This window comes from Panthera onca, chromosome F2 (assembly GCF_046562875.1).
Source record: "Panthera onca isolate mPanOnc1 chromosome F2, mPanOnc1 haplotype 2, whole genome shotgun sequence".
Lineage (NCBI taxonomy): Eukaryota > Metazoa > Chordata > Mammalia > Carnivora > Felidae > Panthera > Panthera onca.
This window is the reverse complement of record NC_138356.1, coordinates 1815261-1828063: the sequence shown is the minus strand read 5'-3', so window position 1 is coordinate 1828063 and position 12803 is coordinate 1815261. Positions and strand designations below refer to the sequence as shown.

General features: G+C 48.8%; 1 protein-coding gene across 2 annotated transcripts; it reads left to right on the top strand.

The window, feature by feature from the left end:
- The first annotated feature begins 783 nt into the window (after positions 1-783).
- Positions 784-5982, top strand: SNAI2 (snail family transcriptional repressor 2). 2 transcript variants are annotated; one of them, XM_078441924.2, is made up of 4 exons: positions 784-1019; positions 2682-3013; positions 3842-4387; positions 5316-5982. In XM_078441924.2, exons 2-4 carry the CDS (start codon positions 2935-2937, stop codon positions 5495-5497), a joined length of 807 nt encoding a protein of 268 aa, XP_078298050.1. In that variant the 5' UTR covers positions 784-1019; positions 2682-2934; the 3' UTR covers positions 5498-5982. The 2 variants fall into 2 exon arrangements, with proteins under 2 accessions (XP_078298050.1, XP_060466476.1); XM_060610493.3 differs by lacking the exons at positions 784-1019; positions 2682-3013 and adding an exon at positions 3123-3757.
- The last annotated feature ends 6821 nt before the right edge of the window (positions 5983-12803 follow it).

The window sequence follows — 12803 nt, the reverse complement described above, 5'->3', positions numbered from 1 at the left end:
AAATCCATGAACGATTAAGAAATTAGATTGGGTGGGCTTCTCACGCCCCACGTACCCCCCGGAAGATCCATAAAGGAAGGGGCCCTCTAGGGCGCTCCGCATCGGGGAGGGGTATTTTCAAGCCCCCGCCTTCCCCACGTTCAGCTCTCAGGAGCCTGAGGCCTGAGCCTGTGCCTTCCTTGTGTTGCGCGTGACCCGGGCCCGCCGGCTTCACCCTGGCTGGGCTGTGTCAGCATAGCCCTCTTTTCTCCCTGTGGCGGTGAGTCTAGTTACGTGAACCTGGGACTAATTCCTTGCATTGGCAAACCCCCCTGGGATTTGTTTTGCCCAAGTGAAACATTTTGAAGCTGCTGTCGTGGCCTGGGCGAAGATTTCTGTCCCCTGGCAAGAGGGTCTCTTAGCCCGTGAGCAAAGCGGACGTCCCCGCATCATCCCTGAGGCTTGCGGGACAAGAGCCCTGCGTCTGGCCTTAGCCGAATCCAGCAGCCGGCCTTCGGGTGGGGACTTGACCTCCCTTCCCCTGTTTTTACCACGCGGCTCTGGCACCAAATGCCCTCTGCTGTGTCTGAGCAGAGCACCTGTGCAGTCTGACTCATGCCATCAGCGCGCAGCTCCCCGGCTCCTGACAGCGGACCAGACCTCACACAGGTCTCCGTGGAGCCAGTTACCACGCAGCCCTGTGTAACGACATGCCTCGCGCGCGATCCCGAACGCTACCTGCCCCTCCCAGTAGGTGCGGCAACACGTCCCGACTCCGGTCTGTGTCATGTGCCACGAGCCCCCCTGCACATGTGGCGGGGAACTCGGCCCAGTTACGCGTCTGGAATCCAAATTCACGTTTTGCGTTTTCTCTTCAAGCTGAGGAAATGACTGTCAAACGCTTTGAACGGATTCGTTTCAAGACACGCGTTAGCAGGTCGCCGTCCCAGCTAGCAAGAGAGTCAAAAGCAAAATGCTTTCTGGAGCTCGTCCCCACTGTCAGTGGACTGGACAGGGTTAAAGGAAGAGGGACAAACGATGTATGTTTTCTCAACTGTGTTACATTTCTAACAAAACGTGCCTTTTGCAGGGAGTGGCGTGGACAGCGCAGGGAGGACTCCTGTGCGGTAAACCAGGGGTCTGGATCTCAACAAACCCTCGCAAGAAGTAGCAAGCTCAGAAAACTTGCCCTGATTATACTCTGGTTCATAGTGTGCAGGGGAATGTAATACATATTCATGTCTTCCTGTCTCCAACAAATACTGTTCCTTTTAACATAAAGATTCATCTGAATTCGTTTCCCCGGCATTTAAATTATGACTGCTGGAAGAAAAAAAAAAGAAGCATTGAAATCGGCTCAGAAACTTGCGAGTGCCCCCTCCCAGCCTCCCCCTCCTTCCCCCGGCACACACACTCTTGTTTTCTCCTCCCAAGATTAAGAAGTTATGCAGCCTGACAATGCGTTTTCCTCTTACAAGTCTTGACTTCACCACCATTATTATTTTTTTTTTTTCCACTTTTTTCTTCTAGCACCTGTTAGAAACAAAGCTAGGGTGCTTGTTGAAAATCTGTCCTTTCCTGGGTCGTTAAGCAGAAGGTGGGGAGAAAAGCCTGGAATGGTCAGAGATGCTTGAAATGACTGTTGGAATTTTACTTTCAAAGTTAGCCACCTTAGCGGACTTTTAGATTCCGGACCGGATACAAAAAAAAAAAAAAAAAGTGGAAGTATTTTTGCTGGTCCCTGAGCTAGCTCCTTAGAACTTGAAGCAGGCGGCAGACGAGAGGGCACCCCTTCCTTGCAAGCACAATCCAGGGGCCTGGCAGATCCCGAGGTGAATCCTGATGAAACTAGAGCTCTACAGAGCAGATCAATGCTTGAAATGACACACTTGTCCCTAAAGGCCCGTTTGTGGTGGGTGATAGACGGTCGTCAGCTAGACGGCCGGCCGGACAGACGGCAGCTGGGGGGGGGGGGGGGGGTGGGGAACGTTTCCCACGGCCCCTAAGCACGTCTGCGGCGTGTCCCCCTCTGTGTGCGCAGCCACTCTCGCTGGCTTTGCTGCGTCCCAGCTCTGCCGACGAGCGGTCCCTCCAGGGGCCACCGAGCCCTTCTGTGGGGCCGGCCGAGCCCCTAGGCCGACAGGATTACCCGCTTTCCAGGAGGAAGTGCCGCCCCCGGCTCGCGCGCCGCCCGCGGCCCGGCCCCCCGCGCGCCGCGGAAAAGCCCCCCAGCCGGGGGCGCCCGCCTCGCCCTCCGGGGCTTTTGTCCCGGCGCTGCCCCCGCCCTTCGTCCGGGGCCCGGAGCGGGCCGTCCGGTCCCCGCGGCGGTCGGAGCTCTCCGAACGCACTTCCAAATATAGGCGCGTTCCTCCCGGCCCCGGGCGCCGCAGGCCACCCTCCCTCCCGCCAGCGGACGCCGTGTCCCGGGGCATTTGCTTTGCGACATCTGGAGGCCAGGCCCGCCGCGGGAGCCACACGCTGCAGGACCCAGCGAGCCTCTCCGAGCGCACGAGTCGCTGGCGGGGCCGCCGAAGCAACATCACCTCCCTGGAAAGAACTTCACCCCCCCCCGCCCCCCCCAACCCCCACCCCACCTCCCCACCCCCCCACCTCCCCCCCCCCCCCCCCCCCAAGTCCCGGAGCTCGGCCCATTTTGGACCAGGGTAATTTCGTCTGACAACAGATTCTTCCTCTGTTCACAGCTGTCCCAGAGGGAGGAGCTGAAACCTGAACCTCTCCGCCGTGATTGGACCCTTCTTGCAAAAGCGAGGAAAAAAAAACCCTCCCGGCCCGAGCGGGCTCAGTCCGCCAGGGAGCCCGGCGACGCGAGAGGCGCCGGCCCGTCGCCCGCCGCACCTGAGCGGCCCCAGCCCGAGCGCGGCCCGGCGCGATGCTCTAGGGACCGGCCTCGTCCTCCCCGGACCGTTATCCGCGCCCGCGGGGCCCGCCGGCAAGATGCCGCGCTCCTTCCTGGTCAAGAAGCATTTCAACGCCTCCAAGAAGCCCAACTACAGCGAACTGGACACACACACAGGTAGACACGCGCGCCCCGAAGTCAGGAGAACCTGGGGGGGGGGGGGGGGGATGCCCGCGCGCGCGCTCTCCTCTCTCTCTCTCTCTCTCTCTCTCTCTCTCCCTCTCTCTCTCTCTCTCTCTCTCTCTGCGTCTGTACACGTACTGGTGGGCGTCGAGCTCAGATAGCCTCGCAGGAGAACCCAAGCGCCCGTTGCTCTCCCTGCACACGGTGTCCCGAACTGTCGTGCAGGCTCCCTCGATCGTCGGGGTAAGTTCCAATTCGGAGCCGGCGGAACTCCGCCCCGACAAGGCCACCTTCATTCAGCTCCGGCCGCTTGGCTTTCCGGAGATGCTGGCGGACGCAGGCATCATGAGGACGGGCAGGATGAGCAAGTCGGCGAGGGTCCGAGTGGCCGCTTTGTTTTCGGGTGATGAGGCTCCTGCCCCGCACGGAGTAGGCCCCGCGGCGCGTATCTTTGTCCCCAGAGCGGTCCCAGAGCAGGCAGGCAGGGAAGACGCCTTTTCTGCATCCTTCGAGGGATGTCCAAGGTCGCCCTCCTCGCGGGCGGTGGAGGCCCTCCCTGGGCTGCACTCCCCAGCCGCACCGCAGGTTGTAGCTCCTGTCACCCGCTGTACGCAGGGCGCGAACGTGGGCGCCCCAGGACGGTGGCTGACCGCGTAGCGGCCAGGCTGGAGGTGAACCGGCTTCCCAAGGCCTGCGCCTGCCCGGAAGGAGTCGCTTGACTTCGTCGCAAAGCCCCGGGTGCGGTGTGGCCGAGCGGCTCCTCACTGTGCTGCGCAAGTTATTTTTTTACCTTAATCTCTCCTTTCCTTTTCTTTCCCCCAGTGATTATTTCCCCATATCTCTATGAGAGTTACCCCATGCCTGTCATACCACAACCAGAGATCCTCAGCTCGGGAGCGTACAGCCCCATTACCGTGTGGACTACGGCAGTTCCATTCCACTCCCCACTGCCCAATGGCCTCTCTCCTCTTTCTGGATACCCCTCATCCTTGGGGCGGGTGAGCCCCCCTCCTCCATCCGACACCTCGTCCAAGGACCACAGTGGCTCAGAAAGCCCCATTAGTGATGAAGAGGAAAGACTACAATCCAAGCTTTCAGACCCCCATGCCATTGAAGCTGAAAAGTTTCAGTGCAATCTATGCAGTAAAACCTATTCAACTTTTTCCGGGCTGGCCAAGCATAAGCAGCTGCACTGCGACGCCCAGTCTAGGAAATCCTTCAGCTGTAAATACTGTGACAAGGAATACGTGAGCCTGGGCGCCCTTAAGATGCACATCCGGACCCACACTTTACCTTGTGTCTGCAAGATCTGTGGCAAGGCGTTTTCCAGACCCTGGTTACTTCAAGGACACATTAGAACTCACACTGGTAAGAGAAAAAAACCAACCAAACAAAACGTAGACAGGAATGTTACTGTGTGATAGAACGAAGCCCCGGTCGGGCTGTCGGACTTGCATTAAGTAGTGACGCGGTGCTTTTAATGACGGATGATCCTTTATAGCTACTTCCTGATGACTCAAAAAGTTGTTAGAGCACAGAGCGCCCCGTGCCTTGTTAACAGCCTCCGTTCCAGACACCGCAAACAGCATTTAGACTTTGGAAAGTAGATTCGGAAGGTTGGGTCTCAAAGATCGGTTAGAAAGTCAGGAAAGACGTACCTGAGTGTGTGTTCTGGGAAACTGCTCCCAATAACCGGCAAACGCAGACGTCGCTATCTTAATCAATGGGTCTGGCAGGTAGGTAGGCGAAGAAGGTTTGTCCCTAGTTTTCTGTCGGTCACATTATTGCGATAGCTGTCACCCTAGAGCGAGCTGGACAGGGAGAACTGAGTTGACTCTCGCTGTCTCATTATGTTGTCTGTTCTGCTGCTGAATATTTGATTCCTAGCACAAAATCATCCTGCAGGGAGCCAAGGCATTTATCCAGCCTGAGTCATGATACAGAAGGAGGGGAAAGGGGAGATATTAGGAAATGTTGGGAGGAGCTCAACATTAGCTGCACCTGCTGAAGCAGAAAGCTTTAATGAGTGAAAGTCCTAGAACCACGTGAATTATTTCTGCGTGACGGGCAGCAGCAGCAAGATTCTGGGTGTGGTGGGTTTTTTTTTTTTTTTTAACGCAATATTCGGATTTATCTTCGAGGGCCAGATATGGACATAAGGATCTATTCTGCGGAGTTTTAGTCTAGTTTTTTGGCGACAAAATGTGATTGTTGTTCGTGAACGTTATCTGACTTTACCTTTCCTCTAAAAACACTGACTGTCTTTCTTTCTCAACCCCCCCACCCCCACCCCCAGGGGAGAAGCCTTTTTCTTGCCCTCACTGCAACAGAGCATTTGCAGACAGGTCAAATCTGAGGGCTCATCTGCAGACCCATTCGGATGTAAAGAAATACCAGTGCAAAAACTGCTCCAAAACCTTCTCCAGAATGTCTCTTCTGCACAAACATGAGGAATCTGGCTGCTGTGTAGCACACTGACTTACGCAATCAATGTTTACTCGAACAGAATGCATTTCTTCACTCCGACTCCAAATGACAAATAAAAGTCCAAAGGCATTTTCTCTTGTGCTTACCGACCAAATAATGTGTATAGACACACACACGCACGCACGCACACACACACACACACACACACACACACACAAAGCTGCAAGAGCACGAAATCTATGTGTTCCAAGTTAATCCTTTCCATGTGAAGTTTAAAATTACTATATATTTACTGACAGCGAGATTGAGAGGATACAAGACAAGAATCTTTCTCTTCAAAAGTTGAAGCAAAAAGCACACTGCATCTTTTCTCACTAAGAAAGAATGCAAAGATTCACATTGCTGCCAAATCATTTCAACCGAAACGAACAGTATTGCTTTGTCATAGAGTTTGTAATAGAATTGTCTATAGGAAGCGAATTTGCCAGACGCTATCTCAGGTGCCTTATAAAGTATTCCAAGTTTACTTCACTACATGTCTGGTGTCTGGTTATCATTGTTGAACTGAAGCCTTTGTGATTACCTGTAATGCTTTAAGCGGTATTTTTAGGAGACATAGAAAGAGAGAAAAAAAGAACAGGAACGAAACACAAGAGAATGTATTAAGAGTGTTTTGTTTTTGTTTTTGTTTTTGTTTTTGCCAATAAAGGGTATGCGCCTTGGGGGAGGAGGGAAAACTAGCTTGGAACATTCCTGGTGCGTGCCCCATGTCTTACTTTTTTAAAGAATTTTTAATGACTTTCTAAAATTAATTAAAGATGGGAATAAGTGCAAGAAAGGATTCTTAGAAACTCAGTAATGTACTTAAACTATTTTAAATGCATCCATACAGCACCCTTCCAAGTGCCTTTTTAAACTAATTGTATAGATGATGAGTCAATGTAAATTTGTGTTTATTTTTATATGACTGAATGAGTTTTGTATGAAAGTGAGATGTTGTCTATAGCTGATGTCTATAAACAACCTGAAGACTTGTGAAATCAATTTTTCTTTTTTAAAAAACAATTTTAAAGGTCCTTTTTTACAATAAACATTTTTGATTTAAAATCTATTGTTTGTATACTATTTTCAGAGAGTTCGCTTCGTGATTAGTGTCAAACTGCTATACAAAGAATTGTTTTTTTTCTTAATAAGAAAAAGTGAATAGCATTTGTATGAATATCAAGTGTTATTTTATGTATTAGATTATAATAAAGTATACCGCCAGTATTTTTTTTTTTTTTACTCTTAAGATAATACTGTCGCGTTTAAAAGGACAACGTCATCGTAGTGGTAGATTGTTAGTGTATCCCTTTAACAAAAATCACACTGAGTGTTAAAAATATCTATATTATTAATGCTTAAGAATACTTTTCACAACTCGTTACCTATGATGTCTTTGTTATGTTGCTTTATGAAACCAAATTACAACCACTCATTGTATTGAGTGATGATCGCATAAGCCACTGGAACAGTTTAAGATTTTTAGAACAAATATCACTTGATAAGGTGTAAGAGAAAAAATAAAAATTCTGCATGAAAAAAATCAGGAAAAAGTGGATTAATCAAAAATCACACGAGTTGGAAAATTAAACTATGAAAGCAGCTCCCACATTTAGTGACATAAAAGAAGGGACAGGTTTGATGGGAGCAGGGTTAGATGATAGAAAGTGAAGGTCTCCCTTTATAGTTTTTTGAACAAGCCCCTCCCCAAACCCAAGATGTACTTAAGTTATAGCATGACCAGCCATTCCATTTACAAGCACATGCTCACCAAATGCTTGCCTACCAACTCATAGGTAAAAATACTAACCTTCACAGGCACTGTGGCAATTACCAGTGTATTTGAACCCCAACTCCAAACCCATTATGAGGATAGTTCCCTCTACCATCAATCACTTCTCCCTTGGATGCTCAGAGCTTGCAGAATTATGATTTTTCCTTTTCATGTGCTTGTGATACAACTACAACTAGAACCGGTATCTCGAAGATATTAGTTACAGGCCATTAACAAGTGACTGAAAATACCAATACTATTCCCTTAATGTTCACACACACTCCACTGTATGTTACATTTAAATTTTTAGCCAACATATAAAAGGTGTGCATTTGACAAAAAAAAAAAAAAAAAGAAAGAAAGAAAGAAAGAGAAAAACTTTTAATTTAACATTCTACTTTTTTTTTTTTTTTTGGATATCTCAAGACATATATCTCAAAGACAAAATTATTTAGAGCCGCAAATTATCAATGTAAAAGAAACGGCCAATAGCTTGATGGGGTATTCTAAGGTTGTAAAAAGACCACTTTAGTTAGTGTATATGGTACAAAAATGATTGCCTGAAAGTTTCCAGGTCAGCTAATATGTGGAAGGGTCTTGCAAAGGCAAATGGGAGTGAGTCGAGCATTCTCAGAGCAATCTTCCTGGCAATCCCGGGAACGACACCTATCCACATGTCCCTCTGTCGTGTCGCTATGCAGGCCGGTCATTTCTTGGTGCCCCAAATGTAAAACAGATACTTTTCTAAAAGGAAGAGTCTGTTCATTGGTTTAATTCCTCAGTGAAGCATTAGTTACAGTAATGTTGTAATGTGTTTCCACTTTACCCTCACCGTTCTAACTTCATGATCAAAATACTTTACTTTCATTAAGGTAACATGAGTTTGAATGACAGTACATCAGATGTGAAGATTTCCTGTAAATAGAGCTCAGTGATTGTTCAGCATCTATAGTGTTTCTTTTTTTAAATTTTTTAATGTTTATTTATTTTTAAGAGAGAAAGAGAGACAAAGTGTGAGCTGGAGAGGGGCAGAGAGGGAGACACAGATTCTGAATCAGGCTCCAGGCTCCGAGCTGTCGGCACAGAGCCCGACGCGGGGTTCAAACTCACAAACTGTGGGATCGTGACCTGAGATGAAGTTGGATGCTTAACTGACTGAGCCACCCAGACACCTCTATTTAATTCGAGAGAGAGAGAATGCAGGAGAGGCAAAGAGAGAGGGAGAGAGAGAATCCCAAGCAGGCTCTGCGCTGTCAGTGCAGAGCCCAACGTAGGGCTCAAACTCACAAACCGTGAGGTCATGACCTGAGCCGAAGTCGGATGCTCGACCGACAGACCCACCTGAGTGCCCCATAGCATCTTGAGTGTTTCTACCAAGGTCTAGGATGGACTAGATAGCTGACCTTCTGCCCCACGTAAGACCTGCCTCAAATGTTACTGACTCTGAAACGCTTTTCCAAATGTGCTCTTTCTGGAAGCTTTGTGCCATTTATAATGTGGTACTTATCTTCTCTCCACATTGCAGTTGTGTGGTGGTACGTTTCCTTTTTTCGCCAGACAGAGCATCCTTTAGGCGTAAATGGCCCGACTTAGGCCCGACACGTCATCCGGAACACAGACATCCACAAATGTTTGTTGAACAAATGAATGGACACGATAACGGAAATTGGTGAAAAATAGCTTGCAGATCTGAACTAAATTCAGTGTATCCCCCTTTACCACAAAGAGAGCTGATGGTCTTTGGGAGACCCTCCAAACAAATTTACTAGTGTCTCTCCTACTAACTTAGTTTCTACTACTAACTGCTACTACTAACTCAGTGATGGCAGCCTACCCCCCACCAGGTTGATTGCTCAACAAAAGGGAAGAGGGACAAGCACGGTGCATGCGGGTCAGGTCTGTTAGGGCTTCTGAGGGCCTGAGCTTTGCAAACTGTGGATTTTAATCATAGGCACATATGCTGATAAGGGTTCTCTGTATCCTTAATTCGTTTCCTATGACAGGAGGCAGCGTGGTCTAGTAAAAAGAGCACCAGCTTTTAAAGGCAACGTATGCGTTCACGGAATCACTGCCTCCCACTTACTGGCTTTACGTCCTTACACAACGTATTTAACCCCTCAGTGTCTATGCTTCCTGGGTGTAAAATAGGAATAGATTCTCTGGAGTATCACAAGGAAGTACTTACACGGTCCTTTGCACGAAGAGGCCTTGTAGATGTAGAAGAGGCCCTGTAGATGCTAACAAGTACCCAATGTTTTATTGAACGCTGAGGATGTATCTGCTCTGGTACTAGGAAACCTACCTGTGTCATCTTCAATGGGAAACGTTTCTCTCTGAAGTCGGTATTTTACAGATAAGGGTATTAAATTCAGAGAGTTAGGATGATGAAGCTCAGACGACAGAGCTGGTAAGCTGCAAAATTGAGATCAAACCTGGATTCTTCTGGCTCCAAAGACCCCACCTCTTCCACCGCACCAAGGGAATAGAGAGGCCACTGAACTACACTCAGCATGGTGATTCATAAGTTGTAGGCATTCTGGGACAGTTGTTGAAAAGAACAACGATAATGTGCCCCTAGATTAAATATTTTAAGGGTGAATTTAGGGACGATCATTATTCAGGGATTATGCAATTACATGCAACAATCTTCAGGGCCATTTCCCAATTTCCTTCTAGAAATCCTGTTGGCCCTACTTCCTCCAGTATTGACCCTCCCTGTCATGACATGCTCGTTCACAGCACCCCCCCCACCCCCGAAGTTCTCCCGGTGACTGCGAGCCCACTTCCTCCGGTCTGCTCTCTGTGGCGATGAAAAGCAGCTGGTCTCCATCCTCTGTGCATTAACACTTCATCTTCTGAAGGCCACTGCTACTCCCTCGCACACACACATGCACACACACACACACACACACACACACACATACTCCTCAGCCTGGCTTTTATCTTCCTAGCCTAAAAGGTCTTCTAAGCTAAACAGTCATTCCTTTCACCACTAAAATGTGGACACTCTGGTGTAACGAGGCAATTATAATTTTGCAAAGTCTAAGGCTTCCCTGGCTACGAGCCACATCCGAGAAATTGCCCCTGTTTCAGGTATGGGAAACATTTTGAGCACAACTAATTTGAGAAGGAGCGTTTTGTCATCGGGGGAAGCAACAGTTCTCAAACAGGCTGACTCTTCTACCATCCTTGTCTTCTCATCAGAGACACGTGAAGCACAAAAGTATTCCCTTCACCTGAGATGGATACGTATGGAGGGAAAGACCTGTTGTTCAATCTTTCGTCGCCAGTGTGGAGACTCTGCGACCATTGGAGTAAATCTCTGGCTAAAGTCAGAGTGAGCCCCTCAGCCCTCCGAAGTAATAATTACTTTGTGGAAAGCGTGCGTGTGGAAAGCAACAAGCATGGCAGCTTTTCCGTTGTGGCACTTAGCCAGACCCCAAACAAGGAGGGGCTCTTGGAGGAAAGGGCAGCGTGTCAAGGTCCACCAACTCCAAAGGGGCTTGGAAGGTATTTATGGCAGTGAGCGGGAGGGCGGCTGTGAATTCAGGAGGGGGCATTCGTGTATTTTGAGTACTAGCTCAGCTAATCCAGCCAGCTCCTCTGGTTAGGACGGTCGGCGTAAGTCCTTCCACCAGGTCTTTGGGAAGTCTTGGGAGACGGTCGTAAGGCCCTCTGCATTATCGCTCCGCAGTTTCCTTGGACGATGGCCAGAGACACCAACCAGTCATTCACACACCGTAGCGGTTGAGTTGGGGGACTCTCTCCACAAATTCATTCTGGGGCTGGAACTTACCCCGTCGCAGGTAGGAAACACCACTTGTTCTATTTCTTCCACCACACAGTTAGGGGGTAGCGATGTTTAATTCTAAGGAGTGGAAAGGAGAGAATTCGATTGAAAGCAAAAATAGTGCCACATTCCCTTACAGAGAAAATGAATGACAGTGATATCTCCTATGAGTTCCAACATGTCTACCTATTTATCCATCATATGAGTAGGAAGTTTAAAATTCTCCTGTATTGTGCTAAGACTTTGCTTTAGATTTGTCAGAAAGGATAGTAAAAGCGGCTATCACCTTCAGCCACACACCGTGTCGCTAACACGTAGGCTCTGAGGTCCTATCACGGGCCCAGGCTTCCTGCTCTCCATGTGCACAGGATTGCCTATCCGTCTAGTTGACTTCTTGGTTTGGTGGGTCTGGGGCGCGGTGTGAGAGTCAGCACTTCTAGCCAGCTCCTGGTCATGTCCGTGCTGCTGATCCTTGTACCTCACGCCAACAAACTAAGCTTTGACCCCTAGCTCCGCTCTTAGTCCCATGCCTTTCTCTCCACCCAACCCGAGCTCCTCATCTGTCCAACCTTAGTTCCTCATCCGAAGTAAGCATAAATGTCTGGAGAGCATCCATATAGCAGCAGGTAGATTCATCAGCAGGTGGGGTCTAGAACATGCCTGAGCTCCAAGCGTGCCTAACTGAGGGCAGAGGCAGGGGGAGACAGGACAAGACGGAGTTCCATCAAAGTCAGCTTACTTTTCTCCTGACCTCTCTGCTCCCCGTAAGTCACCCAATGCCATGATCCTGGATCTACCTATCCAGGTCCATGCTTGGGTGTTTAAATTTCTGCTCCAAGTTTTGAGGATGTCTCCAGCCTTGGTCACTCCTCACCCACCTTTGGAGGGCCCAGAAATGCATGCTGGCTCTTTCTAGTCAACTCACACCAAGGAGACTTTTCCCTCCTCACTCCAGAGAAGCATCAAATGCCTTTTTAGGGACACCTGGGTGGCTCCATCAATTGAGCATCCAATTCCTGGTCTCAGCTCAGGTCTTGATCTCAGGGTCGTGAGTTCAGGCCCCACATTGGGCTTTATGCCGGGCATGGAGCCTACTTAAAAATTTGTTTAAAAAATGTAATTTTTGTCTGAGCTGAAAGGACTACCCATGTTGATGCAACTGACAGTGATTGGGGGAGGGCCACTGCTGAGAGGCCTCTGGCTCCTTCTCTCCATTGTCCCTCAGGATCTGTGGGCTTCCCTTGTCCGTGTCAGGTAGGATCCCCCCTGAACAAGGATGTCTATGGCCACCTTGGGCGAGCAAGCTGCTTAGGCTTTTCCCACTCTCTTTTAAAAATATTTAACACTTTGCCAGGTGGAAGTTATCTGATGTATTTTTTTTCTCTAGCTCTTCGGTTAATTTTTTTCATGTCATTTTCATTTCATAATTTTATTTATTACTATTCCTGTGAAATTGCAAATAGGAATTCTTAGATGAAAATTATTTTCTCTGAATTGATGACAAGTAAATCTTCTTTCTTTCTCTCTCTCAATTGTGTGTGTGTGTGTGTGTGTGTGTGTGTGTGCGCGTGTGTGCTTGCGTGCACATGTGTGAGCCTCTGATGTTGCCCCTCAACATGTACAGCCTTGGACACATGCACAATCATCCTGGGATAACAGTGGCTTTGGCAAGGCTTTCCTCGACCGTCTCTTTCCTTCATCTCTCTGTGAGCTGTCTGCATTTGTTGGTATCACACCCGTATGTTAGGCTC

Excerpts from the sequence above, each read along its gene's own strand:
- SNAI2 (XM_078441924.2), top strand. The coding sequence starts at position 2,935 with ATGCCGCGCTCCTTCCTGGTCAAGAAGCATTTCAACGCCTCCAAGAAG. Across the intron at positions 3,014-3,841 it reads CGAACTGGACACACACACAG|TGATTATTTCCCCATATCTC; the intron begins GTAGACACGCGC and ends TCTTTCCCCCAG. Across the intron at positions 4,388-5,315 it reads ACACATTAGAACTCACACTG|GGGAGAAGCCTTTTTCTTGC; the intron begins GTAAGAGAAAAA and ends CCCCACCCCCAG.